This window comes from Leuresthes tenuis, unplaced genomic scaffold (genome assembly GCF_036924035.1).
Source record: "Leuresthes tenuis unplaced genomic scaffold, fLeuTen1.0.hap1 SCAF_3, whole genome shotgun sequence".
NCBI classification, from domain to species: Eukaryota; Metazoa; Chordata; class Actinopteri; order Atheriniformes; family Atherinopsidae; genus Leuresthes; species Leuresthes tenuis.
Genome location: NW_027325357.1, coordinates 21,292,697 through 21,320,016, shown reverse-complemented (window position 1 = coordinate 21,320,016; position 27,320 = coordinate 21,292,697). Strand labels below are relative to the sequence as shown.

General features: G+C 42.0%; 1 protein-coding gene across 1 annotated transcript in view; it reads left to right on the top strand.

Annotated features, from left to right (window-relative positions):
* Positions 1 to 27,320, top strand: part of LOC140303671 (calmodulin-binding transcription activator 1-like) — a 52,044-nt gene that overhangs the window by 19,296 nt on the left and 5,428 nt on the right. The window contains exons 4-20 of the mRNA XM_072382525.1: positions 4,676 to 4,743; positions 8,438 to 8,573; positions 10,683 to 10,754; positions 12,607 to 12,760; positions 15,250 to 17,117; positions 18,006 to 18,132; positions 18,622 to 18,756; positions 22,775 to 22,923; positions 23,477 to 23,661; positions 23,745 to 23,823; positions 23,907 to 24,174; positions 24,957 to 25,483; positions 25,708 to 25,853; positions 25,964 to 26,210; positions 26,397 to 26,462; positions 26,879 to 27,024; positions 27,105 to 27,176. Coding sequence (XP_072238626.1) covers positions 4,676 to 4,743; positions 8,438 to 8,573; positions 10,683 to 10,754; positions 12,607 to 12,760; positions 15,250 to 17,117; positions 18,006 to 18,132; positions 18,622 to 18,756; positions 22,775 to 22,923; positions 23,477 to 23,661; positions 23,745 to 23,823; positions 23,907 to 24,174; positions 24,957 to 25,483; positions 25,708 to 25,853; positions 25,964 to 26,210; positions 26,397 to 26,462; positions 26,879 to 27,024; positions 27,105 to 27,176 — 4,445 coding nt within the window. The remainder of the gene's footprint in view (positions 1 to 4,675; positions 4,744 to 8,437; positions 8,574 to 10,682; positions 10,755 to 12,606; positions 12,761 to 15,249; positions 17,118 to 18,005; positions 18,133 to 18,621; positions 18,757 to 22,774; positions 22,924 to 23,476; positions 23,662 to 23,744; positions 23,824 to 23,906; positions 24,175 to 24,956; positions 25,484 to 25,707; positions 25,854 to 25,963; positions 26,211 to 26,396; positions 26,463 to 26,878; positions 27,025 to 27,104; positions 27,177 to 27,320) is intronic.

The following is a 27,320-nucleotide window of genomic DNA, read 5'->3' as shown; positions in this document are numbered from 1 at the left end:
TGCGTACCCCCTTTCTTGGTTAACTTTGCTGAAGTTTTTGAGGACTCTGACAACCTTTATCCAAGACGCCCTAGCGCAGCAGGGAATCCTGGCATTGTATTTGACACCACACACCTGTTGATGTCTTTGATGTGCTCACCCTCCCTGCTGGGAAAGAGGGGGCCGTCTCCTCAAATGCAAATACAAGGCAAGGGGAAGGGAAGAGTACGGGTAAGGTACAGCAGAAAGGGGAAGTCTTTAGAAAAATATGATTGATGTTCCCCTGGCGAATTGAGACTGACTCTTTCTTGCTCTCAAGTCTCTGCTAAAAGACTTTGAGCTACTTTCTGTGCTTTGAGCGTGTATGTGTGTTGCCACCTTCACCATTCGGACCTCTGTAAATTGGGGGATGAGAGGGAAAAATGGGGAAGGTGGAGAGTTGAGAGAAGGGGAAGAAAGTAAAGAGGTCAAACCAAAAGAAGAAGGAGTGAAGGAGACGGGAGAGTGACTTTTCTTATTATAAATCCATCACTCATGTGGGTGGCAGCCTCCACAAAGACTCATCAGAGACCAACCCTCTCTGGGCCTTCACATATGTGTGTCTATACTCTTTGCCACATCTGTGCATTCTACCATTCCTTATTTTTGACATGGAAGGCATTGTTGTATTTCAAGCAGTGTTTCTGTGTGTCTGTGCACGTGTATGAACACGGTGTGACAGAGATGAATGTGATGCACATGTCTCTTTTCTAACTAGGTGACAGGGGCGGGTACACACTGAAGGTCAGATCTCATCCTCTGGTGATAGGCCAGCATTTAACACGTGTGTGTGTGTGTGTGTGTGTTCATGCGTGCGTGTGAGCGTGTGTATACACACACCATGTGTCATTGCAAGAACAAGAGTAGAAACAGTAAAAGAAGCGACAAGTGATCTTTTTATTAATTTTTGTCTTCTTCACACAAGTGACTGTATTAATGGCCCATTTGTATGCATGTGTGTGCAAGTCTTTTATGGCCATGTTTGTGCGCGTGTGTGTGTTTGTGTTGCTCAGCGTGTGATGAGGTGTTTATATGATAAACACGAGGCAAGCTTGAGAGGAATTCTGATCAGGGGCTTTGCAACAGTTGTTATGGAAACAGCATTAAGCAGTTGTATTAGCCAGTGGAGGTAATGTAAGAGCTGTTGAAAGTAACATACTGTAGGGAGTGAGGCAGTTTGGGAATATAATACTAACTACACATTATTTCTCGTGGTTAACAATAGACCTGGTGATTTTTTTTAATGTATGGCTTGAACAGAGCAAAATGATCCCTGCCATTACTTGTTGTCTGTCACCATGTTGAGAGCTTCATGTTTAATTAACAAGGTTACAGGAACACAGTAAAAATGAGACATTAAATGCCATGTTTACAATTGACGTCAAGTAATTTATATCAGCTTAAAGCAGAGTAAGACTAAGTCTGTATTTTGGCTTTTTTTTCTTGGAAAATCTTTAGCTCAGAGGTTTCAGAAAAGCAAGCTCCATGACAGTGGTACATTTAGAGGTCACTCAGGACTGGGTAAGTACTTCACTCTGGGATGCTGAGAACAACTTTGAAAGAGTTTGGTTTCAGCTTAAAACTGCTTAGCAATTTATTTTTGTTCTTGATTTACATGAAAAAGAATTTGAAAGAATTGAACAAAGAAAATGATGAAAATCTTTAAGATGTTGGTTGATAGTATGTCAGTTCTGAATAAAAAACAACACAAAAGCCTGCAAAATGATAGATAAGAATAATGAAGTGGTAACGTATAGCAGTTTTGGATGGAGTGTCTGTCAACATCGGATGCCGACAAGGCTGTTCTCGGAAGGAGAGACCCAGTGAAGGCGCTTAGGAGCAAATTACAGCATCAGCAGACCTCTCCTGGTAATGCTAATGCAGTTCTCTCCCCCACACATGTATACAAGACTTGCCACGCTCAAGGATAGGCAGATATAGATTGTGTAGTTTGAAAAGGACACTTCAGTTTGTTACCTCCTGTTCTGCCAAAATAAAGTGTTCAATGCCAAATGATTCCTGTAGTGAGCCAGCAGCAGCTTTCATTTCAGGCACTTCGAATGGATGTGACAGTTCCAGTTTACAAAGAGCTCTGTTTTCCCCAGATCTCTGTCTGGGTGATGCTCATCATTAGACTTCAAATGTGGACGCACAAACACACACACGTGTATATGTGCACTAGCCTGTAGCCAGACTTGATAACGGAATCTCCTGTGGGGAAAGCTCCTGGATAAGTCCGATGCAATGCAGGCGACCGCTCCCCTCCCAAGCAAAAAACTTCCCTGAAATCCATGAGTGTGTTTGTGTGTATATAAGTGTGTCTGTCTGTCTGCTTTTCTGTACATGCCACTGGTTTCTTGGAGGGGTACGGTCTCAGTGATGCATGAGTGGGAGTTTGATTTCCCCAACTGCAGCATTCACTCCAATCTAACTTCCCACTCATCCTCCCTGCTTTGTTAGATATTTCTTAAGTAACTCTCTTTCCCTCCTTCTCCCTCGTGCACACACAGTCAGGAATAGGTGTGTGTCAGGTTCTGTGTGTGTGTATGCTTTCAGCTGGGCCTGTCGTAATGTATTATTACATAGAGTCACACAGACATGCAGAACGTCTGGGTTTCTAGAGTGGATCCCTGGAGGAAGATGCTTGTCCCTGCCCATGTGTCTGCCACAACTAACGCACACACACACACACACCCTCACTCCCAGTATTCCTGAAGGGTCAGTGTGTCACCAGGCATGCTTGCAGCGCTCCATCACTTCTTTCCACTGGGACGATAACTGTGACTTCCTGAGGATCGACCTTCACCATTTCACTTCTGTCACTCTTCACATGGGTGTGTGCACGCTCTGGCAAGAGAGTAAGCAGCAGTGTGTGTGCTTCATGACTGTGTGCGTGTGTGTGTGGGTGTGTTTTAGTGTGTGTCAGGCTACCGTTTCAGCTGACTCTTCTGTTTCTGGCTTTTTAATGGCTCTTATGGGGCAGGCCTTTAATTGCAAGTCTCTCTTCCTCCGTCTTAATCCTCCCATCCTTCTGTCTCTCCCAGCCCCTCGTCTCCTCTCGTCTTCTCCTCTCTCCTCTCGCCTCCCACTGGCTGACAGTCACTAGGGGAGCCCGAGCGCCTGGCTGGAGCTGTGGAGGCCGTATAGGATATTGACTTGCTGCGGAGTGGTTTGGGAGGAGGAGAGGTGGCTGCCTGTCACAGCTAATGAATAGATGCATAAATGAATGAGGCGATTCTTGTGTGCTCGTGTGTGTGCTGTTGTGCCAAGCTTTGGCTAAAAATGTGTCTGTGTACCGTCTCTGTGTAGTTTTATGTGCCTCAGATAGACAGACATTAATAGCAGCCAGCTTGATAGTGATAATTATTAAGGGTGTGATAACAGTCCCTCCCACACACACACATACATATATAAACACCTCTATAAATTCAAGATGAGACAGTAGGGGGTGGGACACGAGGATCAAACGGAGGATACTAAAAAAACAATCCAATTAAGTGCCAGCACCTTCCAGCTGCTTTCCCTTTTCCTCTCTCCCCACCTTTCCTCCTGTCCCGAATCTTTTGTGTGATCAGTGTTGAGCTAGAGTGCTCTCATGCCAAACTGGAAGAAACACCTATACACATACACAAACACACAAACACTCTCTCTCTCTCTCTCTCTCTCTCACACACACACACACACACACTGAGGATGAGAGAGAAAAGAAGTCTGGAGAAAAGACTGTTGATCTGAAGGGGCAGATGAAGGAGTGCTGGAGTGTTGATGTCTTCCTCACTCTGGCTTTGTGCCACATTTCAAACACTGATTGTCTTAAGAGGACAATTTACATTTCATAGTCTTTCACAACAAGTGGGAGAGATGGGAGCCAGTGATAGACAGATAGAGAGTGATGTTTGAAGGAAGAAACCAGAGGTGAGAAAGTTCACCAGGCAAAGGGAAAGGCGGAGTTTCACAAGCAACTAAAAAGCAGAAGGTATAAACAACAAGTTTATTTTTTTCTGCTTCTTAGTTTGTCTTCATCTGTGTATATGTGCGTGTGAGCGTGTGTGGACGTTTTGTTTTTTCGCTGCTCTTGATAGAATGCACCTGTGTGATTTCAACTTTCTTTCTCCTTACTGGATTCATATGAGTGTGGAAGAAGAAAAAAGGCAGTGTGGAAAAGAGAGGAGGGCTGAGGAGATGAAAAGAGAGCCGGAGGAATTAAGAATCGAGTTAGGAGTGGGCTTTATCTGACGGGAAACTGTGAAACTGCAAAGTACAAGAAAACTTTTCCTATCAGAACACTCTCTCAGCTAGCGTATACGATTGCACCCCCTGTGTGTGTGTGTACATATGTGTGTGTTTATGTAGCATGAGTGTGTGTATTAAAAAGATAGCTTTTCCTTCCCAGTGGAGGGAGACATCAGTGTGTCGGTGAGCGTGATTGGTTGTTGGCCCTGAGGGTCTGTCCTCTGCATATGTCTCCTGACTGGCTACTCTGTGACCAATAAGAGTGGCCAAATTTCAGTGTGGCAATCAGATAGTGACAAGCTCTCTGTGGGCATCAGCAGGTCATCTGGAAATACTTGTTATGTTTTATCTCCCGGTGACACACACTCTATCACTAATGCACACACACCAATATAACCTGTCTGTCTTTCCTCTGTCTCTCTAGGAGATTGCTGCATATCTCATCACTTTTGAGAAACATGATGAGTGGCTAACAACATCGCCCAAAACCAGGTGAGGAGAGAGTAGACGACGACTTCTTCACATGAACAGGGGTGTTTGCTAGTTTGTGAGCCTTTTAGTATCTTCCGAATCATCAGAATTTCTTAGATAAAGAGTAGATAAAGAGAATCCAGCTAAACAGATGATGGAACATTTTACACTTTTGATTAATCATTTATCTGTGAAAGAAGATTATTCAGCATTACATATATTTTACTGGCAAAACTATGCAAACCTCAATGATCGGCAGTGAAATTAAAGTCAAGTGTTTTCAAATAACTGAATGACATTAAGGTGTGATTAGGTACCATGTTTTATTTGAGGGACAAGGATCCATCCAAAGTTGAATTTCACAGTGTGTTTGTGTAAATGAGTTGTGTCATGAACAGGCCTAAAACCCATGATCATCAGGGTGCAAAAGGTATCTCAACCATTTCTAAAGTTTTACAACGATGAATAAATGGGGGACATTCAAGAATACTGTTACCAATTGTCTGTGGTCAACCAATAGAGTTTATTCTTAGAGCAAAATGTGTAATAGTTTGGGAGGTCACAAAGGAACCCGCAGTAACTTCTGAGTAACCGTAAGCTTCTCTCACATTAGTTAGTTAATAGTAATGATCACAAGTCCACCACCAGATGAACACTGAGCATCAATAGTGGGACAAGAATGCAAAAAGAAAGCCACAGTTTCTAAAACAATCATTAATGCATATCTGCAGTTTGCCAAATATCATATGGAAAAACTAGAATGGTGTTGGAATATGCTTTTGCCTCTCACTGATATGAAAATATATTCACAAGTGTAGGTTTTTCAAGTTATTTGTCTCTTTACCCACTTTTGAGTGTGAAAATGGACAATATCTTTACGCCATATTTATGACCTGGTTTCCTTATCCATGCAACTGTTTTTCAGTTGGCACTGTTTGAACTAGAACAATTAGAATTTGAATGATTTTGATTTTATTGAATTACAATGAGCTGGATCGGAATTGGCTTGAATTGGGCTGTATTCTTGATGTGCCCAGAGATCACATTTGTTATATTTTGCACAATATAAATAAAACTGTATTGAATTGATATCGAATTGTGAATGGTAATGGAAAATGGAAATGGACTCTAAAATATTTGAGCATGACTACACAAGCACAGTATCACTTGATCAGTTTGTGACTCACGATGGTTTAATCTCAATGACTAAGTGTTTGCGTTTGATTAAAACATTATTGATGAACATCAGCTGTCTCCTGTCACCGTCCTGCTAACAGCCTACTAAACATGTAGAGAACGCTCTGGAACATGGTTGGACTCTAAAGCACCAAGTCAGCTGTAAATGGAGTATTAATGAATGTAAATGTATTAGGATAACTAATGTATAATTCAGACATAGGAGAGTGAGGGAGGCTTTAAAGGGAGAAGAAGCATGTGTATATAAGATGGGGTGTGAAAAGGGATTCACATGCCAGAACTGAATATTCATTGATCTCAAGGAACCATAAGTAGCTCTTTTCCTAGAATGGGTAGTGGATGTAGCCAGGAAAGAGGGCTGGAAGAAGGGGAAGAGAGAATAAAAGACTGGGGAAAAGGGCAAGTTGAATTATTGATGAATCACCTTATTGACATTTACTTTAGTTAATACAGATGTAGGTATATGCTGTAGAAAAAAGTTATTGAAAAATAGAAAAGATGGACAAGAAGCAAGAAAGAAAGGAAGGAAAAAGTTAAGTTAAACAAGTGAAGCTGTCATTTTAAGCCTGAGGTGATGCCTCTGCATTCCTATTGTGCGAGCTGAAGGACTCTTCTCAGGAGCAGCTGGAGGCCACAAGCACGGTTTATGTTGTGGATGGATTTCTCATTGATTGGTTGTGCTGCCGTATAGCCTCAGCCTCCCGGCAGCAGCACCAGCAGCAGCAGTCATATTGGTGTTATTGAGCAGCAGTTAGATATAATCCCATTTACACATGACATGAGGCACGATTAGAACAGATTACACGTAATCCCATCAGATGGAAAGGAGCTCAGCTAACGGAGCCAGTGACATTTACATGAATGCATACTTTGCGTGCATGTGGGTGTGTTTGTGTCCATGTGTGCGCATGCGTTGACACACTAGTGTGTGTTAAGGGGGGCAGTATAGAGATAACAATCAATGACCTTGATTTCTCCCATCACTGAACTACTTCATCTGTTCAAAGTAAAGACTGTTACTTCCTTTCTGCCTCTCCTTTCACTCGCTCCTCCTCCTCTCCTCCCTGTCCGGACTCACTCACACACCCACTCTGCCTCTTTATCTTGCTGCTACCCCCCCTCCCCACCGCCACCCCTTGACTTCTCTGTCTTTGCTCTGCTACACCGTGGAACGGTTGAAAAGCTTTTTATATCCCACACATCACAGCCTAGTTACAATCAATAGCATTTATGTCTGCTTGAATCACAAGGTTTGAGAGGAACACGGGCACCGTCTACGTCCACGCATCACTACGCACACATGATAACATATGTACATGCACGCATTTGCCACCCACACACAAGCACACGTTTGATCTCATCCATCTTCCCCGTAACATAATTAGAATCAGCAGCTCTAAGATGACTCACACACAGCTCGAGACAGAGACTATACTTGGCTTTGATCGGAGGGTGGGGGTCTCCACTCCACTAAGAAACTGGCAGGCTCGCCCCAAAACAGAACAGATTTAAGGTGTCAAAGAAAATCAGCTCAAAGTAAATTCAATTTCACTACACACAGTGTTCTGAGTACACTGCAATCCTCTCAGTCCATACAGATGTGTCGACATCAAATTCAGAGAGGAGTGAAGCTGGGAGAAAGGCAGGTTTGGATAACACGAGAATGAATAAAAGAGATGAGAGGATGAGAATACCTGGAGAGACGAACTGAGGGATTGAAGAAGAAGTAAAGAGAAAATGAGGAGATAGTGTTATAAGATGGATAAGGAGTAGAGGTTGATTGAGAAGAGAAACACAGGGAAAGGGGAGAGAAGGTGAAGAAATGTGGGATTTTGCGTGTATGTGAAGGTTTGTGTATGTGGCTCTGTTCACATGACCGCTTGAGAGAGAGGATTTGTGAGAATATATGTTCATTTATTGATTGTTAACATGTCTGTTCACTCTCTGTTGTCATGAGATAAGGCCCAGGAGTGTTTTTTCCTCCTCAACACACTCACTAAGTCACACACACACCTGCCCCTCGTGTTTTAAAGTGTAATGATTGATTGCTGAGCAGCAGGTTTGACATTGAGCCCAAAGAACACACGGCGGTAGGTCCTGCCATCTCTGAAATCACCGTAATATCTTTGTCTTTGTACATGTATTGCTAGTGTGTAATCCTAGTGTGTGTCTGTGTGTTTGTGTTCCTGCATGCATGTCCATCCCACCAGGTGTGTTTAGAAAGGGAGCTTAGAGGCCAGTGTTCTTGCTGTGCCAATAAATCAACCTACTAAAATATTAACATGTTGGAGAGTGAGGCTATGTACAAGAGGGGAGGGGGCACATGAGACCAGCTAATGTAACTGTGAGAGAGTTACACTGACGTCACAGTGTAAAACACGATGCTTGTGAGAGCTGAACAGAGCTTCTAGTTAGTTTACATATTGTTGAATTGCTGTTTCTCAAGTACAGTGAACACATGGCAGTGTAACAGCGCATGCCTGCCTGTCTTACCTGCTTATCTCATATGCTCCATCAGGCCTCAAAATGGCTCTATGATCCTCTACAACCGTAAAAAGGTGAAGTACAGGAAAGATGGCTACTGCTGGAAGAAGAGGAAAGATGGGAAGACCACCAGAGAGGATCATATGAAGCTGAAAGTCCAGGGAGTAGAGGTAAGAGGCTGCAGAGGAAAAACAAGTCGATGATTGTGTTTGCTGCTGACTATGGTTTCACTGCTAATCTTGTCCTTAACTTACTCCCCTTGACTCCGAGGAGATGCATACATGTAACACAAATGAAGACACAAACGCACACACAGCTGAAGCCTCAGGCCAATTTGTGGCCTGAAAGCGAGTGGTGCCCCTCTTTCTTTCCCTTCTTCCATGCCCTGGTCCCTGTCTCCCCTCCTCTCTCTTTCTGAAGGATAAGTAAGAGTGTGTTTGGCCTGAGGCCAGGAATGATGTCAATGCCTCCTTCAGCAGTACAGAGAGGGGTATCGATCCAGTCTCAAGGCAGTGTCTGTGCGTGTGTGTGTGTGAGTGTGTGAGTGTGTGCGTGTCTGAGTCACATCAGCCAGCTCAGAAATTGATTATTCAGCAGGAATATACCAGGAGGTGAGAGGAGGGAGCATGCATGTGTCAGAAACAGAAAGAATGAGGTGGAGAGAAGAGTGAAGGAGAGACTGTGAGGAGGCACATGGATGTTCACAAGGTGCTCAGAGTTTTTGCATTAAAGGTGAGCAAGAAACAGGCGAAAAAGGCATAAAGGCAATAATTGAAACCAAGTATTCCTCTTTTATTTACAACCTCACATTCACTCTGAGATCTACATCTCATGCATTTGTGTGCTCTGCAGAGGTGTGCATCTTCCAACAAACATGCACACAAAGAAAGTGTTTCTCTCCCTGCTATTTGGTCAGTAATTGTTTGTGTCACCTCTTCCCAGGACCCCTCAAGCAAGCAAGTAAGCAGTGTGTAGAGCACGGGATGGGATTGAGGGAATTAGCAAAGCAGCAAGATGAGCAGAGGGAGAGAAGGAGGATGGGGAGAGGCAGGAAGCATGAGAGAAAAACATAACCCTGGATGAAGAGCCTCCTCATATCGAATGGAAATATATGGAAATGCACTCTGCCTTTGGCAAAACACACTTTAGATAGAGGGTGGGCTACTTCTGAGAAGAGGAAAAATGGTGACAAAATATAAGTGCGTGCAAGAGTGAAAGATAAAAAAAAAAAAAGTGTAAATTACATACTGCCTGATTGCTGAATATTTGTTTGTGGAAAAAACAGACACTTCATATCTGTGCATGTGTATAAGGGATGTGTGTGTGTAAGTCTTGATTTTACTGCATTTGAAGAAGTGGCAGTGGTGACCTTGATAGAAGGCTTTTCTGTCATCACTTCATCCCACATCTGTCAAAACACCACAGCGTTGTTTTCATTCAGGCTTGATGTAGAACCTTAACACATTTTGAGTACTGAATACAGTGTTGTATTCAGTACTATGTAGCCTTGTACAAAATGCCAAAAACTGTCTAAAGACTAAAACTAGACTTTGAATTTTTGCATATTCATCCCTGCTTTCTTAATATTATTTTTTAAATTACAAGTATTGAACTGTTCCAAGGATTTTGTATTTGTTCAGAAACAGGGGTATTGGACTTGCACAAGCACTGAAATATTTCATACTCGGCTCAATGTTTCATACCAAATTAAATATTACAGACACCCTAAAGTTGTGCAAATCTGTACATCAACCATTGTTCTCATACGTTTGGTCTTTTTTCAAACGTTATTTCACACAGATGTTAGCCTTTTCCACTGGATGGAGTCCATACTGAGCCAACTCTTCATTTTATCCACACTGATTTTACTCTGCTTCCCCTGTGTTATCCTCATCCTCTCTGTCCACTTTAAAATGTGTTGAAGCTGACAACTTTTTGTGAATTCCAACTAGTTTATGCCCTTTACTGCAGAGGCGGTGAATTTCACACTCTCTTTTTGCTGCTATTGTCAACATCGGATTGATGGTATTTTAGAAAAGACATTAGGAAAGAAACACATACAGCATGTTTGCAATTTACTTTCTGCACCGCAATCAATACAACCTAAGTGGGTATAACCTAACTTCTCCTCTCCTGTTCTCTCCTTCACTGTCTTCTCCTCCTCCTCCTCCTCCTCCTCCTCTCCTTTTGCAATTTTTGCCTTGCTTCCTCCCTTTTTCTGTTCTCGTTAACCACTGCAATCTCCTCTCCTCTGCTGTCCTCTCCTTTCCTCTCTCCAGTGTCTGTATGGCTGCTACGTCCACTCCTCCATCATCCCCACCTTCCATCGTAGATGCTATTGGCTGCTGCAGGTAAGCCCACCGCCCTATCCCACCTTGCCTTTTCTCGCACAGTTCAAACAAAACAAGATTTTTAATGAAACTATTATTTTGATATAGTGATTTATGTAGAGCATTGTTGCTTTGTCAGCTTTGCGTTTTTGGCCATTGTGTAACATTCATTTCAGCCATGTTAAGTTTTATTTTACAATCTTCACTATACAGGATAGCTGGAAATTATATAGTATATTAGTTTTACACCAAGTTTCACCTGTTATAATTTTTCAAAACAAAACACTAAGCTAAACCATAAACCAGCTATAAAAATCCACCTCTTCTAAATTAATGAGGCGGACTCAGACTGCTGAAAAATACTATCACAGGACTGGGCGGATAATAAAGCTTTATGTTGTTTGGCTGACTGGAGTGTCCTACCTACACATATAGACAGTTGTGGAATATACTAGATATATAGGTCTTATACCATGTAACACCGGGCAGAGCAGTTCAAATATCTCTTTTGAAGAAGTTGACAGTAACTTCCGAAGAACAGTTTGTTATCTAACCCAGACTCTCAGTACTTGCATCAAGGGCTCAGATGCTGCTCTCCATGTGGTCTTTTCAAAGAGAATGCCCCGGAGCTATGAATGCCACACACAACATTCTCTCGCAAACACACACATGCACTTGCACAGGTGTCTCTTGTGTATAAACGCATGTTGCTTTTCATGAAGATGTTGGACTCACTCTGCTGCGCATGTGAGAGACAAAAGAGAGCAGCAGTTGTGTGTATCACACGCACATGTGCACACATGTCTCCCCCTCTAGTGTTCCTCAAAGGAATGGTCATCAGGACCTCATCATCTTCAGATGACATGTTGCATGATGAATCTTGGACATGTGTCCATACATCCAAACTGCCTCCCTCTTCATCTCACTGTTCATTTCAAATAAAGTATTCAATACCCACGTAAAACCATTTAAAATGTGGAAATGCACACACTTTTATGTAGTTGTCAGTAGAACTTCCTCCTTGATTTGTCACATGAAATTCACAAGGAAATACCAGCCATCTCTCTAAATTGAAATTTACAACCTTGCCCAATGTGTATTTTTTTCTCAGCGTGCCCAACCAGTTGGAATCTTGCAGTTTGAAATTATATGGGGAAATTTGACTGCTTTATCTGCAACGTGCCATTTTCTGCTCTTTGCGCAGATATCAAAACACATCAGTGAATATGGTCATAAATCAGTCCAGGAAAGCTGTTGCATTGCACAGTGTGGTGCTGTAGCAGCCCACTGTGATATCCTCTTTTGGAGAGAAAAGTGTTCCACCTCAGCAGGTCCACCCCCTAACCTGAGTCTGTCTCCTGAATCTTTCATCACGAGAAGGCTCTCTCTCACACACATGTACACGCACAAACATACACACGTGCACACAAACGCACTTGTTGAATCATTCATAGAATAGAAATTCCATAGGTCTCCTGGTTTACTGACAGTATAGTGAGAGCTGCTCTCCCACTGTTTCTCTTATTCTCTCCCTCCATATATATCCTCGATCGAACACACAAAACACACATGTAGACACTGCAGTGTTAGAGAAAGTGATGAGTGTGCTCCATCTGTTAAATCTTTTATAGGCAGGTGAAACAATCTTATCTGACACGCTATGTCTGACCTCCTCCCTTTCCTCCACTTTCTCTTCCACTTTGCTTCTCCGTTTGTCCTCTCACCAATTCCCTTTGTAAATACATTCTTCCCTTTTGTTCTCTCCACTATATGGTTAAAAAACACACACACACATTGGTAAATTAATGAATGGAGGCCATGTTGAAATAACACACTGATTATATGTTTATGTTTACGCGTCCTTGTGCTTTAGAACCCAGACATTGTGCTGGTGCACTACCTGAATGTACCAGCAGTGGACGATAGCGGGAAGCCATGTGGTCCTGTCCTCTGCTCCATCAACACAGATAGGAAGGAGTGGGCCAAGTGGAGCAAGGAGGAGCTTATTGGACAGCTCAAACCTATGTGTAAGTTATCTTTACTTGAGCAGTTACATTTCTCCTACTCTCAAGCTCTCATGTTTCAGCCTTCACACTTTTCCTACACCAGGGAATATGAGTCAGTGCAAGGTGGTCGAAAAGGACCCTGTGCATCACAGTTTATCGTTATCTTCCACTTGGTTCTCTTTCTGCTTTGTGGATGTTACTGTGCAGTTATTCGGATATCTGTGAAGGACATTTTCCAGCATTCTACAAGGGTGCTGTTTTTTCAACCTAAAATCATCCATTAATCTCTAATCTTTATTAAGACATGCAACATAGAGACGCGAGACAATGAACTATGAAGGTTTATACAACATTTATTTGGTGAAAAAATTACATCAAGTACATGACACAGAGAAGTGGGTTACTTGGTTCACACCCCGACCCACTGCAACCCCAAACAGGTACAGCAGGTATAAAAAAAGAATATATTGGTAGTAGTTACGCCTTTGGTTTCTGATATATTATCTATCTTGTAATAGTGGGATGTCGCTTAGTACCTTTACTTATTATAAAGTATAGATTTGTTGCACTTGAGCCTGTTCATTTCACAGCTAAATACTACATTTTTTTTAACTTTACTATTCATATCTGATGGCTTGAGTAACTGTTCACTTTTCAAATCAATTTTTTTTTCCACACAAAGTCAAAACTAAAATGTGATGTTTGGGCATTAATTACATCAGCCAACTGTTTATATGAAACAGCTGAAATGATTAGTCAATTAGCTGACTGACAGAAAATTAATTGGCAACTATTTTGCTAATCATTGAAGTCGTTCATCAAGTAAAAATATTTAATGATTCCAGCTTCACAGATGTTAAGATCTGCTGCTGTTGCTTTCGATTGCTTCAGTCATCCTAATTTATTTTAGATAACTTTTAGATATGGACTATTGGTTTGACAGTTGAGAAGGTGTCCCTTTGGGGTGTGGACAACTCTGATTAACTGTGTGTAACAAACTGCGAAAAACTGTGTATTTTCAGTATTTTCACTAACCTAGAAAATCTGTTGTTTCAATGGGTTGTTTTAATGGAGAGGAGATTAATCAGAAGATTATTCTTCAAAGAGAATCAAAATTAGCTCCTCCTCAACCAGCAATGAAAGATTAAAACAACAACAACAACATATGATTAAAAGTCTTCTGGTAAAATACATGAAAATACAGCCATCACATGGATCAACTCTTAGGCTCAGTTTTTGCAATTATACTTCTATACATGCACTTATATAGAATGGAAGAATTTACTTATCATAGTGTTAAAGATGCTTTCAAGTACAGAGACATGCTAAAATAATCATTATAAAAGAAAAAAACTAACAAGTATTCTAATTGTTTGGTTTACTGGCTTTTGGGGAGAAATCAGATGCCTTCAAATTAGTGTGTTCAGCTTGGAGGTGATAATGTGATTATGATTTTGTATGCTTTATTTGTTTTATTGTTGTTTTTAGAAATAAAGATATCTTATCTAACCCAGACATCTCACTAAATGTCAAAACAAATCAACAAGCCAAAAGTGAAATGAAAAAGAAATGCAATTTCAAATGGTGTTTTCATCTGTTGAATAATCATGAAAATATGATGTATAAAATGGATAAAATATCACATCTAAAAGAAGCGGCAAATTCAAAGATGAAATTGCTCTTTCAAAAAGCCACCATATCAAGAGACTATGTTCTACATACATCCTGTTCAGCTAGGCGCTCTACAGATATACATTTCTTGATTTTGATGGTTCCAACAGTTAGCGCCATGCTGCCACCTACAGGCAGATACAAGTTCTAACCATGAAAGGGGGGAAAGTTAGTGAAGGAAGACAGAGGAGCCTGAAATATCCTGCATGTATTATTCATAAATCAGAATCACTGAGTACAATCAAGGACACACACGCTTATGTAATTTCACCCATCTTTTGATGTAGTCTGGAAGGGCAGATAAGGACATTTACCCAAAATGAAGTAGCCTGTTTACTCGAGTACCACTTAATTTCTCACATTCACTCCACCGCATGTGCTAATTCATTCACACAGCTCTCTATTTTTGCTTTTCTTAGTACTTATGGCTTGATCATTTACTTGATCCCTCTGTTGTTGCTGGGAGGAGATGAGCGCATATATTGTCTCTGAAATTAAATCAGCTAAGTTTTGAAAATGTAATTAAAGACAGTGTCTTAGAGAATTTCCTTTGAATGCTAGAAGTCCACTGTTCTGCAAAATAGACACATTGTGCATTTTACATGTGTGTTATCAAAGCTTTAATCGCACATACATCTGTGGCCATTGTACAAGTACTCATTAACTCATTCTAGTGCATATTGTGAACACTAGAGGGTGCTATTAAATGCTGTCAACTGTAAGTGAGATAATGCAATGATACTAGTAAAATTAACTTGGGAAAATTAAAGGACCAAAAATATTGTCAGTTTGCATTGACTTAAATGCTACTTTCTTTGTTTTGATGCCTCTTCTGTCAGGTGCTGGAAGCAGCCTGCATCAGAAATGTTCCAGTGTCAAGCAGCGCATCATCTCATCCAAGCAGGAGTCAGGTGCAGCAGCAGGAGGGGGAACAACAGTAGGTACCAGCATAGCAACGGGTCAGAGAGCTGAGGAAGCAGATGGTACAGAGGTCCAGAACAGTGATGTGTCAGAAGGCCAGACAGAGCCCGGTCCTGGTGGGGGCAGGAGCAGAGCAGGCGGAGGAGAGAGGAGGAATGGCAGGATAACCAAACCTTCCTTACTCCCACAGAGCAGCATGGAGGTGTCTTCCTCTACCTCCACTAACCAGGTGGAGGTGCCTGATACCACCCAGAGCTCCCCATTGTCAATTACCAGCGACATGGCTGACAGCCCTGCTATTGCCATTGGAGCGGGCTTATCACAGAGCACTGCTGTGTTTATGTCTGAGGTCACCACACTGACAGGGGACTCAGTCTACTCTGCTGGCCACACCCACCTGCTGGCATCTGCCCATGAGAGTACCACCACTGGTATTTTGTTAGCTGTTGCCCCTGACAACCAGAGGTTTGCATCCTTTCCTGGAGGGGTAGGCTTAGGAGAGGGGGGAGAGTTGGTTCTGTCCAGCTCTCTGGACTCTGGTGGAGGGGTCAGCCTTCCGGAAACTACCATGACTTTTGACCCTGATTGCTTCCTCAACAATCCCAAGCAGGGCCAGACATATGGAGGAGGTGGAGGGAAGACTGAGGGCTGCAATGGTGATGATGGAGGGCTCCATTGTTCTTCTAATGGCTTTGTATACAACCCAGCCCTTGTCAACAACATCAAGACAGAAGCTGCAACGCTGGAACAGCCTCTGGCCAACCAGAGTAGCTATGTCGGAGAGGGAACTGGCCTAAGCCCCAGCACTACCCTGGAACAAATGGACTTCAGTGCTGTCATGTCATCAGCCTGTGTCCCAAGTCTGACCCAGGCCGCACACCACCCTTCCCCGAGCCTCTTCCTCCAAGCCTCCCCTCAGACAGGCCAGGCCTCACAGCTGCAGACCAATGGTACTAAGGCAACCCAGGAATCTGGAGAGTCCAAGGCTTATATGGGCTTGTCCCCGGTGCCAACAGACTCTCCAGTCACTAATGGAGACCCACATACACACCTCCACCAAGCTAGCACAGACCAACAGACCATGTGTGCAAGGAATGGGCAAGCAGCAACAGTGGGCACTTTCCCCTTGACAACACAGGATACTTCCGTCGACCAGCCGGGCAGCAGGGGGCATCAAGAGGTTGGCGCCTTAGACAAACCCACTAAGAACGGAGGAGAGTTACTACTCAAGGTTGGGGATCCTCATGAGGCCTATACAAGTGTTGAAACCAAACATTACCTCCAGCCCACAGATGACACTGGAGGTGGAGAGGAGGGTGGAGGTGGAGGTGGTGGAGGCGGGGAAAATGAAATTCTGTGTAATGGTGTAAGCTTGTCAGGGGGGACCAATAGTTCAGTGGTAGCCAGTCCTCAGTCAATAGCTGCCGGGCCGAACATTGAGGGGGCACTCTACAGTTCTCCACTTCCTCAGCAAGGTGGAGGGGTGTCAGCTACGACAGCTGGGGCAGGAGCAGCTATCAGTCTGGAAGGATTTGAGGCTTCTTTTGGAAGCCAATTCTCTGATCTAATCAATGATTTCATCTCAGTTGAGGGGTCTGGGGGTGGGGTGGGGGCAGCGGTCTCTGGGGTTCTGATGCCCCAGGAGGGGGTTGCAGGAGAGGAGCAGGGTGCAGGATCCGGCCACCTGCAGGGCTCTGAGGTGGAACAGGGAGCTCTGGGACTGCTGCAGGAGACTGGGAGGCTGTTTGGTGTGACAGACTACTCCCCAGAGTGGTCTTATCCGGAGGTTAGTAAACCCAACTGGTTATCATTAGGCATTCATCATTGTTCCCTTCAGTAAAATTAGTCCTCTCACCTCATGACTGATTGTAGCTTGTACTGATGTTAACCGCTCAAATCACACTCAGCACAGCTTGGTTACACTATGTGGTCATTACTGAGGCCAAATATTTCAGACTCAGCTGATTGGGTTTTAATGAAATTTCTCTGATTCCCCTGGTTGGCCTCATTAATTTACCCTTGTAACACTTATAATAGCTCAGGCAGCAGTTATGTCATTGAATTATGATGAAACATGAGGGAAAATACCATTTTACAACTATCAGTAAAGAAAGAAACTGTATCATATAGGAGTTGTGTTATCTAAATTCATCTTGTATTTTATAGCAGCTTTCTGCCAGAATTAAAAGTACTACCATTTTTTTTATTATTTCTAACTGGAACTTGGAAAGGAAAAAAAATCTCTCTAAGCTGAAGAAAACATAATCATCTTAAAAGACAATATAATTTTGGGTATTATCATATATTTTGCTACAGTGGAGCAAACTCATGTCAGTGTGATTCTGAGTATTTAAATGTCTTTGATATGTAGGAACGTAAGGAGTAACACAGCCTCCATGTTTAGCTTGGGGCCCTTGCAGTGTCACAAATTTCTTGTCTTTGTAATTAACACATGCATGCATGTTTGGACACAGATGAAATTAGAAAAGAAACACATTTTCAAGACATTCTGTGTGAAAACACACATTTTTGCATGTAAGCGTATTGAGTCATTCATAAACTTAAAGCTAATTTGAATCTTGTTGTATGAATTTGACTCATTGTTATACTTTTTACCTTTCCTTGGCAGCTATTGTTTGCTACTAGACCAAGACCTTTTTTTTGTTTACCGCAGGGTGGAGTGAAGGTGCTGATTACAGGTCCATGGTTGGAGTCGAGCAGTGAGTACAGTTGTCTCTTTGACCACATCAGTGTCCCTGCTGCTCTCATCCAGCCCGGGGTGCTGCGCTGCTACTGCCCAGGTAAAACATCTGTGTACAAACACCATCTCTCACAACACACTGAGTTGAATAATTTAAACCTTATCTCTACTATCACAGCCTACATTCAGTAATATCTAAGAAAAGTTTATCTTCTAAAAAGAGGACCTATTACCACTACATCTGCGCCCCATTATCGGGAGATGCAGATCCTTTTATATGGGACAATAAGAAGAACAACAAAAAGAACATTGTGAGAAGGGACACTATTCACTAGGAACGCAATGCACTCAGCTCTGCTTAGAATATATTTAAAGATGCCATAATGGGGATAGCAAGGGGAAAATGAGTCCTATTATGCTCTGGGGGAAGCTGCAAGACAGCTCGAGATATTGGCAGTATATTGTTTTGGAAAGATCGTTTTCTGAATGTTCTTTGACTTCAATCTTCAAGAGATTAATGTCCCACACACATCTGCTCATTACAGCCTGCCTGTCATGTATTTGTCTCCTGATATCTGTCTTTTTCCAGCCCACGACACAGGACTGGTGATGCTGCAGGTGGCCATGGGTGGTGAAGTCATCTCTTCCTCTGTGGTGTTTGAGTATAAGGCACGCGACCTTCCTGCACTGCCGTCTTCTCAGCATGACTGGCTGTCCCTGGATGGTGAGAGCGATTATTTGCATATTGACCAAATAATAGTGTTTGTTAACAGTTATCATGAGCCTCTTTATCACATGCACTCCTTTCCAGTCATCTGAACGTGTCAGCTTAATGTTGCTAACCTTTATCATCACTTAACACTTATCCATTAAAGTTGCAAAGGCGATCTTAGGTCAGCCTTATTATTTTCAACAATGCACAAGTCTGAACTACATGCATTCACTTTAATGGACAGGCAAGCATGTGTAATGTTGATCCTAATTTAGCATATGGTTTGCTTTTAAGAGGACTCCAACAAATTGTGTCACTAAAACGGTTTTAGGATGGTGGTCTGTCTTCAGGACCACACATTCCTAAAAAACAGGAGATAAAAACATAAAATTAGATCTGCTGCTTCTTCTCTCTGTTTGACGCACACACAAGCCTGCGTGGCGGCCACAATTAGTAACGTTTTTCTAGAGTTAACAGCTCCAGATACTTTTCTATGTTTGTGCAATAACATTTTTTAAGTCGGTAAGAGTCTTATATGAAACCACAAAGTTCAATACACTTTAAACATGTAGCAAAATGATGTTTTCAACTGCTTCTAACTCATTAGCATGTTTTATAAAACCATAGCACCACTTGATGGGCAAAAATGAAATGACATAATAACATAACATGCTGGAGTAAAGAAATTCTGACATCATGCATTAAACTCTATTATATGTAAGGCCCTCTCACACGATAGACAAAAAGATATAGTATAGTGTCCATGCGCTTCATTACTGTCATGGGTATATGTGATTGAGGAACTGAAGCAGTGAGGATAAACCATAAACAAGTTAACATTTGAACATAAGAGTGTGAACCCTAAAATCATAAAACAAATATATATTTCTTCACTGAAACTCTAACAGAAGCTGTTGCTGTGTGCTGCTTTGCTCTGTTTTTATATTCTCATGTCATGTTGATAAATGACTTCAGTCACAGATACTGGCCAGTGTCAAGTCATGACCACTGATGTTTGTCCTATGTGTGTTCTTCTGTTCTAGAAACAGGCTTTTTTTCCTGTTCTCACCTTCTATCTTTGCTTGTACACATTCTGTAAGGACGCTGTTAAGTGAGCACGTACCAGTATTGCTCATCTTTATAGCTGACAATGACAAAAACTTTATACCTTTTTTTCTCTTTTTTAGACATGTTTATAACACACACTAAGTGATACTTATCAAGGATCTAGGTGTTTGAAACGTTATTTGTATGAGAATTGAAGAGGTCGTTGTACAGCAATCAAACACACCAAAAGAAAAAAAGGATGTAAGATGTTTAATTGAAAGTTCTTTCGGTTGGAACTGTGAGGCTAGTTTCAAATATTTGCACAGTCTGCACAGGTCAGCTTTTGCTTGTAAATACATCTCTCCTGATGAACTGCAGTCTGGAAGCGCATGGGTCTCATTGGTAAGGCATGTCCTAGGTTACCCTGTGTTCGCCCCCGTCTATGTGTTGCGCAATGCGGCAATGCGGCGCTCAGTCACAGCAGGCTGGCTGTTAGCTGGAATGAAGGGCAAGGACATGAAGGCACAGTCCCGCTCCATTTGACATTCAAAATGTTGGGTACCAATTGCAGTGTGCTCTGCGACCTCGTAGACTATATATAGGCTGTGTGTTTTTGACTTTGGGCGAAGATTGCGAGACTTGACTATTATGCGCTCTGTCTGTTTCCCCTGAAGTCCTTTGTTTGGCCTCAAATGTGGGAGCCAAAGCTCTCTGTTGGAGAAAAATAGTCATACATATTTTTTCTACACCCCCGTCAGTACACAAAACTGCCAAAGTGCCATTGTCCCATTTTTAGCTTGTGTCTGTTTTGCCGATGACGACCGAGCCTCCTGCAGCTCGAAGTGTGGCGGGCGGATTTGAAGCGCTGCTCCCCCTCACACACACAACGTGGAGAGAGGCTGCTCTCTGTCTCCCCCTCCCTCCCTCCCTTTCTTATTTGTGTTTTGCACGGTTGGAGTAGCGATCTGTGCGTCGCACACCTTAAACTACGGGAGGTTGAGCAGAAGCGGGAACGAGAACAAAGAGAGCAGCAGATAGAGAGACGTGCTGCTTTGGGTTCGTAGCCTATTTGCTTTTAAACTGATGTTAACTTCTAAACGCGCTCATTTATTCGAGTACAGGTGTGTGCTGTTTGCTGCGTTAAGTTTCCTTTCTTGATCACATTGTTGATGGGCATACATGTGGCTTGCGGCTGGTTAAATCAATGGCTATGGAGACTTAGCTACTTTTGCATTCTAAGTTTTTGTCAAAATATTTGATGGTGGGCTCATGTTTTATTTCAGACAAAGAGACGAAAATGCCACAAGTTATCACGCTGGATGACTGAACCGAATTACACAGGGGAACCTGTTTTGGTGCAGACGTGGTCGTTAAGCTTGTTGACCTGTTCAGTTTCAGCACCACGAGCAGTGGACAGTTCCACTGAGCCCTCTCACAACAAAAGAAGGGATAAACTGCCCCTGTAGGAGCCCACAAAATCACAACCATATGTGGGGCTGCATGGTTACATCCAGTAGCCTTCACTCTGTGTTGTGCACTTTTAAATGTTTTAAGACGTTTGTGTGCACCACTGAAAGTTTCTATTGTAACCTTTTATGTACATGTTTTTCATTCATATTCAATTGAATATATATAAGAACTTCTGATCACTATTCAGAAACTAATAATAACAAAATAATGATTAGTTTATTGATTAATTGAGACGCTACTTTAAGGCCTTTAGGTGCACCAGCTGTGAACTTTTTTTTCTTACTATTTCAAACAACCTAATCTCTTTTCTCTTTTTTTGTAGAACTTCAATGTATTAATATAAAGACAGTAAATGCATGTTTTCTTTTTTTTTTCTTTTTGTTAGCAATTCTGTGAAATCCACAGGCATTTAGTCCGTCTGTGCAACTTTGAACTTCTATTGAACAGTCACGAGTACAATGGAATTCATAATCAGCGCCTTCGTTGATCAACTTTATTGTGTTTAGAATGTACAATAAATGTATAATTTGATGCCAGCAAAACATTGGGGGAAAAAAAGTTGGGAGACAGGCGTTGTGTTCCATCACCCTTACTTTTAATTACATCTTTTATTCTTTTGAATACTGAGGATAGTAACTGTTGCAGTTTTGTAAAAGGAATCCGTGTCCACTCCTCTGTGATAATTCAATTTGGAACCAAATCAACTTTCATATCTGGATATTTTCCATACAAATGAGCACTGCAATTCTATCTTCCTTTGCCAATACGCCACTTCTCTGCCAAGTTTCATGAAAATCAGCATGGTAGTTTTTATGATCCTGTAGACAGTCAGACTGAGGTCTCTCAGCAGCGGTTACAAACCACAAAGATAAAAGTGAACAAGATCCCATCATCTGTAGTTTCACCATAAGTGCTGTTAAAATGTATTTGCTATTATGAGATCAGAAAACGTATCTTTCTTTATCGTGCGAGTGTATTTACGCATCTCTATTTGTATGACAGTGTGTCATTTGAGTATTTTGCTGTGAAGTCAGCTGAGCTGTATTAGGTCAAAGTGAAAAGGGAGGAGCCTAAGCCCTTGTGCAACCTACATGGCTCCACCCCCTCTGTTGAGTCTCTGTGCTGCAGACAGCGGAAATAAAAAAAATGGAAATGAAAGGAAAACAGAAAATTGAGTAAGATAGCAGCAGGTGGGATGACATAATGTGCACTGCAGCAAAACTGCAGCAGCATTAAAACAAGGGGTCAAAATCACACACACTCAGGCTATAGAGATAAAACTACTTTTGTTTTTAAATGTTTACTCACTCACATGCAAACTTGTTATATGCTTATTAACTTCCCCTAATCACTCAGGGGATTTATTGATTTTCAGCTCTGATTTATTGTCCCCCCCTCAGATGAGCCCCTCTGTCTAAGCTTCTCTTGATTTGCTATTCTGAAGCATAACACTTATATACTTAAAACAGCCAGTGGAAAAAAAATTTAATACCTTTCACCTGCATTTCTGTAGATACCCAGTTCAGGATGTCCATCTTAGAGCGTTTGGAGCAGATGGAGCAGAGGATGGCTGAAATAACCAATCAGAACCCCAGCTCAGAAGCCATGGCAACCAAGGGCGGAGGAGTGGAGGGGGGAGGAGCCACTGATCAGCAGACTCAAGTAAGGCAGTGATTCTGTTTGGGGGAATTTTCCCATTACAGATATGTTAAAGTGTATGAGACAAACAACACAGTCAAACAAATTAGCCAAAAAAAGAAGTTGATCAAAAAAAGTCTTGAAAACTGAGTTTGATTCATTGAGAGTGAAGTTGAAGATTTCCCTTTACTCCACAACCTCAAACCAATTTACGAGCCTTTAAATCATCTTTACTGGAATATTGTTTAACAACAACCTGTATAGTATGATGGAGTCTTGTGCGAAACAATCTGATATACACTGAATGATATATAACTTATCTTTAAACGTACATTGGAAAAACAGCTAGTTATAAAATGTCACAGTCTAAAGATAACATACTGCCTTGTTTTATATTACAAACGGTTTATAAAAAAACAAAAGATTTCACATGTTCTGTAATAATGTTGAGAACTAGATTCTTCTTTGGGGCTCAAACATTTGGGGCAATCAGAAACAACTGGAAAGGGGATTTCCTGAGATTTACATTGTTTGTCATATTTATCTTTTTGTTTTTTTGTTTTTTACAATCCTTTAGATCTCTCCTGATCAAGGTACATTTGAGGGCCGCGTGGTGGTGGTGTGTGAAAAGATGATGTCTCAGCCGTGTTGGGCTTCTTCCAATCAGCTCGTCCATAGTAAGAACTCAAGAGGAATGACCTTGTTGCATCTGGCTGCAGCTCAGGGCTATGCAGGACTCATCCAGACACTCATTCGCTGGCGGTGAGTAACACAGAATTACAACATGCCATTATGAGAACACAAACCAAACCAGTCATTTTCACATTTGTTGTCTTGCTCTGCAGCACGAAGCATGCTGACAGCATTGACCTCGAGCTGGAAGTGGATCCTCTCAACGTCGACCACTTCTCCTGTACCCCGTTGGTAAGTAATCAATACATAAACGTAGATGTGTGTTTCCATCTAATCCTGTGTGTGTGACATTTGAATTCTTTTATCGTCTCCAGATGTGGGCGTGTGCTCTGGGCCATACTGAGGCAGCACTGGTGCTTTACCAATGGGACCCACGAGCTCTAGCAATTCCTGATTCGCTGGGACGACTGCCGCTGAACATAGCCCGATCCCGGGGCCACACTCGATTGGCTGAGCTCTTGGAGCAGCTGCAACAGAGTCCTCAAACTCAGGGCCAGCCTGCGGATACTTGGATCGACAGGTGGAGGGGAGCGTCACAGACAAGTGGAATAAGCAAAAGCTCCAGCCCTCATCCAAACTCAGGTGCAAAAACATGATATCTTACACCAAAAGGTAACTGTGTTTAGTTACATATTAAAGGGCTAGCTCATACAAAATCCAAAAACTAGTCTCTCATTTAAACTCAGTGGTGGTAACTAAACTGGTGGTTGTATTTTTTATTTAATAGGTTTGGATTTATTATCTATTTTTGTAACATCAAACTATAACTATGTAGTGTATGGATTCTCATTGTGGTTCTCAGTGCTGTGCCAGGTTGACAAAATCTACCTTCTAGCATGTACAACCGATCATCTTAACTGATGTTAGAAAATGACGATGTGATTATACAGTCAGATGTGTTATTGCTCTGGAGTCATAAGTACAGATTAACTCGAAATTTCTCCAGAAGTAGAAAATATTAGGGCACATAGTTAAACCAAACAAACAAATATGTTATGCAGGTAGGTTTAAAGGACATGGCAGGCTGATTGTGTTGGCTTCAGACAGTTTTTGCTGAGCTATGTTTACTGTTTGCTGTTTTCAGTTACAAACAGTGTTTAATTAACAGATGTGAATGGCATCAAGCTCAGCGTATAACTCTGATTTCCCAAATGGTGCACTTTTAATTTGAGAATTCAGTTAGATAAATTATCAGTAACCAGTAACATGGGATAATTTGTGGACTTATCTGCTAAAAGTGTGAAAACGGTAACAACTAACTGGTACTTCTAGCTATATGTGTATGTATAATGTATTTAGTTTGTAAATTTTGTGTGGTAAGCCATTGTGAGACTTCTTATTTTTCATCAACTTTGTTTCCTCAGAGCTCAGGAGAACCAGAACAGAGAGCCAACCAGACAACCAGAACCAGAGCTGGAGCCAAACTGGACACAGACCCTCACAGGGAACCCAAGGAGAGCAAGGAGGTCCACCCCCAACGAAGAGACTCAAACCCAGCCCCGAGAGCCAACAACAGCTTGTTAACTCAACCCCTGGCACCAACGCTTTCAATTCCCATCTCAACTCTTCTCTGAGTCCTAATCTTCAACGTTCCCCCCTCGCTGAGACCTTACAAACTCGACCTTCTAACCTCAGCTGTCAGAATGCACCTCACTCCAGCCCCGGTCGGCCTCAGTTCCCCAGTGCCCCATTCTCCCACCTGCAGGCCAGGATCGGGGGTTCTGGAGAGGGCACCAGGTGGAGTCTGAGACAGACTCTCGGGCCACGTAGCCTAGCCAGGAGGATCCTTGGAAAAGAACGACTGGCCATTCACTTGCGCCAGAGAGTGCTGTCTGACAGGGGCGAGGAGACAGAGCTGCTGACCTATCAGGATAACGCAGATGACCTGCAGGTATGGAGAGCAGTTTTGATCTTGTTCTTTACTGGCGCTATATTTCATGTGAACTGAATTTGTTTGAGGGTAAATCAGGACATTTTTATACTTTGAAGTATTTTTAGTACATACAGTTAAGTACAATCATATGAACAGATGCCAGATTTAAAGGTAATTATTTTAGGTTTAACAGAGTGAGCGTTACAAACATTTAAGGAACTACTCTTTTACATATTTTTCAGGTGGACATTACTATGCTAGCGGATCACATCATGGACGCTTCAACACATAGGCTGAAGCAGACCATGGACACTGAAACAGATTATGGGAATGTTAGGATCAGCAGTGATGTAAGGTTACTATCTGGTTACCTTGAGGAGGTAGAGAGGTGAGTAAAAGAATGTAAACGTCACTCCAGCACTTTACAAACTATCTTAGCAAAATACCCAAATTAATTTTGACTCACATACTTCTGCTTTGCTTTCTCCTTTTCTCCAGATTTCTAAAGTCCAAGCCCCAGACTCCCAGCCCCAAACCAAAATCACTCTCAGGGCTGGAGGATCAGCAGAGTCCTCATATTAATCAAGTCCCATCCTCCCCCTTTGAGTGGAGCTCCTTCCTCTGTGCAGCTATAAAAGAGGAGAGGTTGAAAACAAACTCCTCCTGTCTAACCATGACTGAGGCTGAGCAAAGAGAGTTGTATGAAACCATCAGGCATGCTCTGCATTCTCTCAGAAAACACAAGGCAAGTAGAAAAGAAATTATTTTTGCAATGGTATGCATTGTGTTGTAATGATTCACCTGAATCCAGCGGTGACCCATTTTTTTCCTCCTGTTGCTCTCCTGCATAATGCAAACTTAAGTCAAAAGACTCCCTTTGACTATATTTATGTGAGGGATTCAGACAAACTCCTGCTGTCATTCTTTCCAGGGTCCCATTCAGGAACAACGCGAAATTGCAACAGTGATTCAACGCTGCTATAAAAGATACAAGCAGGTAAGATCACCAGCTAGAATCAATCTATGATGTGTTTTGTGTTTTGGTTGATTCACCATTTGTTTTGTTTTTTTGTTTTTTTCATGTACCATATTTGAATATCTTTTATGCTTTTAAAGGAAACACATTTGGTTCACTAGTGTTGTATATTCAAACTAAGCTTATGGTTAAGGTTGTATGGTCAGAGTTATGTACTGATAGTACTGTACATAAATGATTAAGCTTAACGCTCTTTTTACTTATTTCACATCATAGAATTTATTAGAAATATTGTTAAGGTCATCTCAAAAGGTCATTTAATTTCAGTAGCATTGGACATATTTTGTTGGTCTCTGTAGCACTGGAAATAAGATTATAGTAACATGTATATCTTTAGCAGAAAAAAGGTTTTACAATGCTGTTGTCCCCTCTCTTAGTATGCACTTTATAAGAGGATGACCTTAGCAGCCATCCTGATCCAGAGTCGATTCCGAAGTTTTCACGAACAAAGGAAGTTCCAGCAGAGTCGTAGAGCAGCGGTCCTCATCCAGCAATACTACCGCTCCTACAGGCACTCCCTCAGGTACTTCACATACATGAGAACACAGACGCAGGTATTATGTATGTCATTTAAATGTCTTATAAACACATCTTTGCTTACAGCAGCCTCCTAACTAAAAAACAGAACCAGGCTGCTCGCAAGATCCTGAGGTTCCTGCTCCGCTGCCGCCACAGGTGAGGTATAAAACTCCAACATACCCTCAAACTCATCTACACACACAACCAAGGGCATACTCTTATACACATGACACACAAACTTATAGCCCACTATCACACACCTACACCCGCTACAGTGGTGCTAATAGTTGGTGTTGTTTT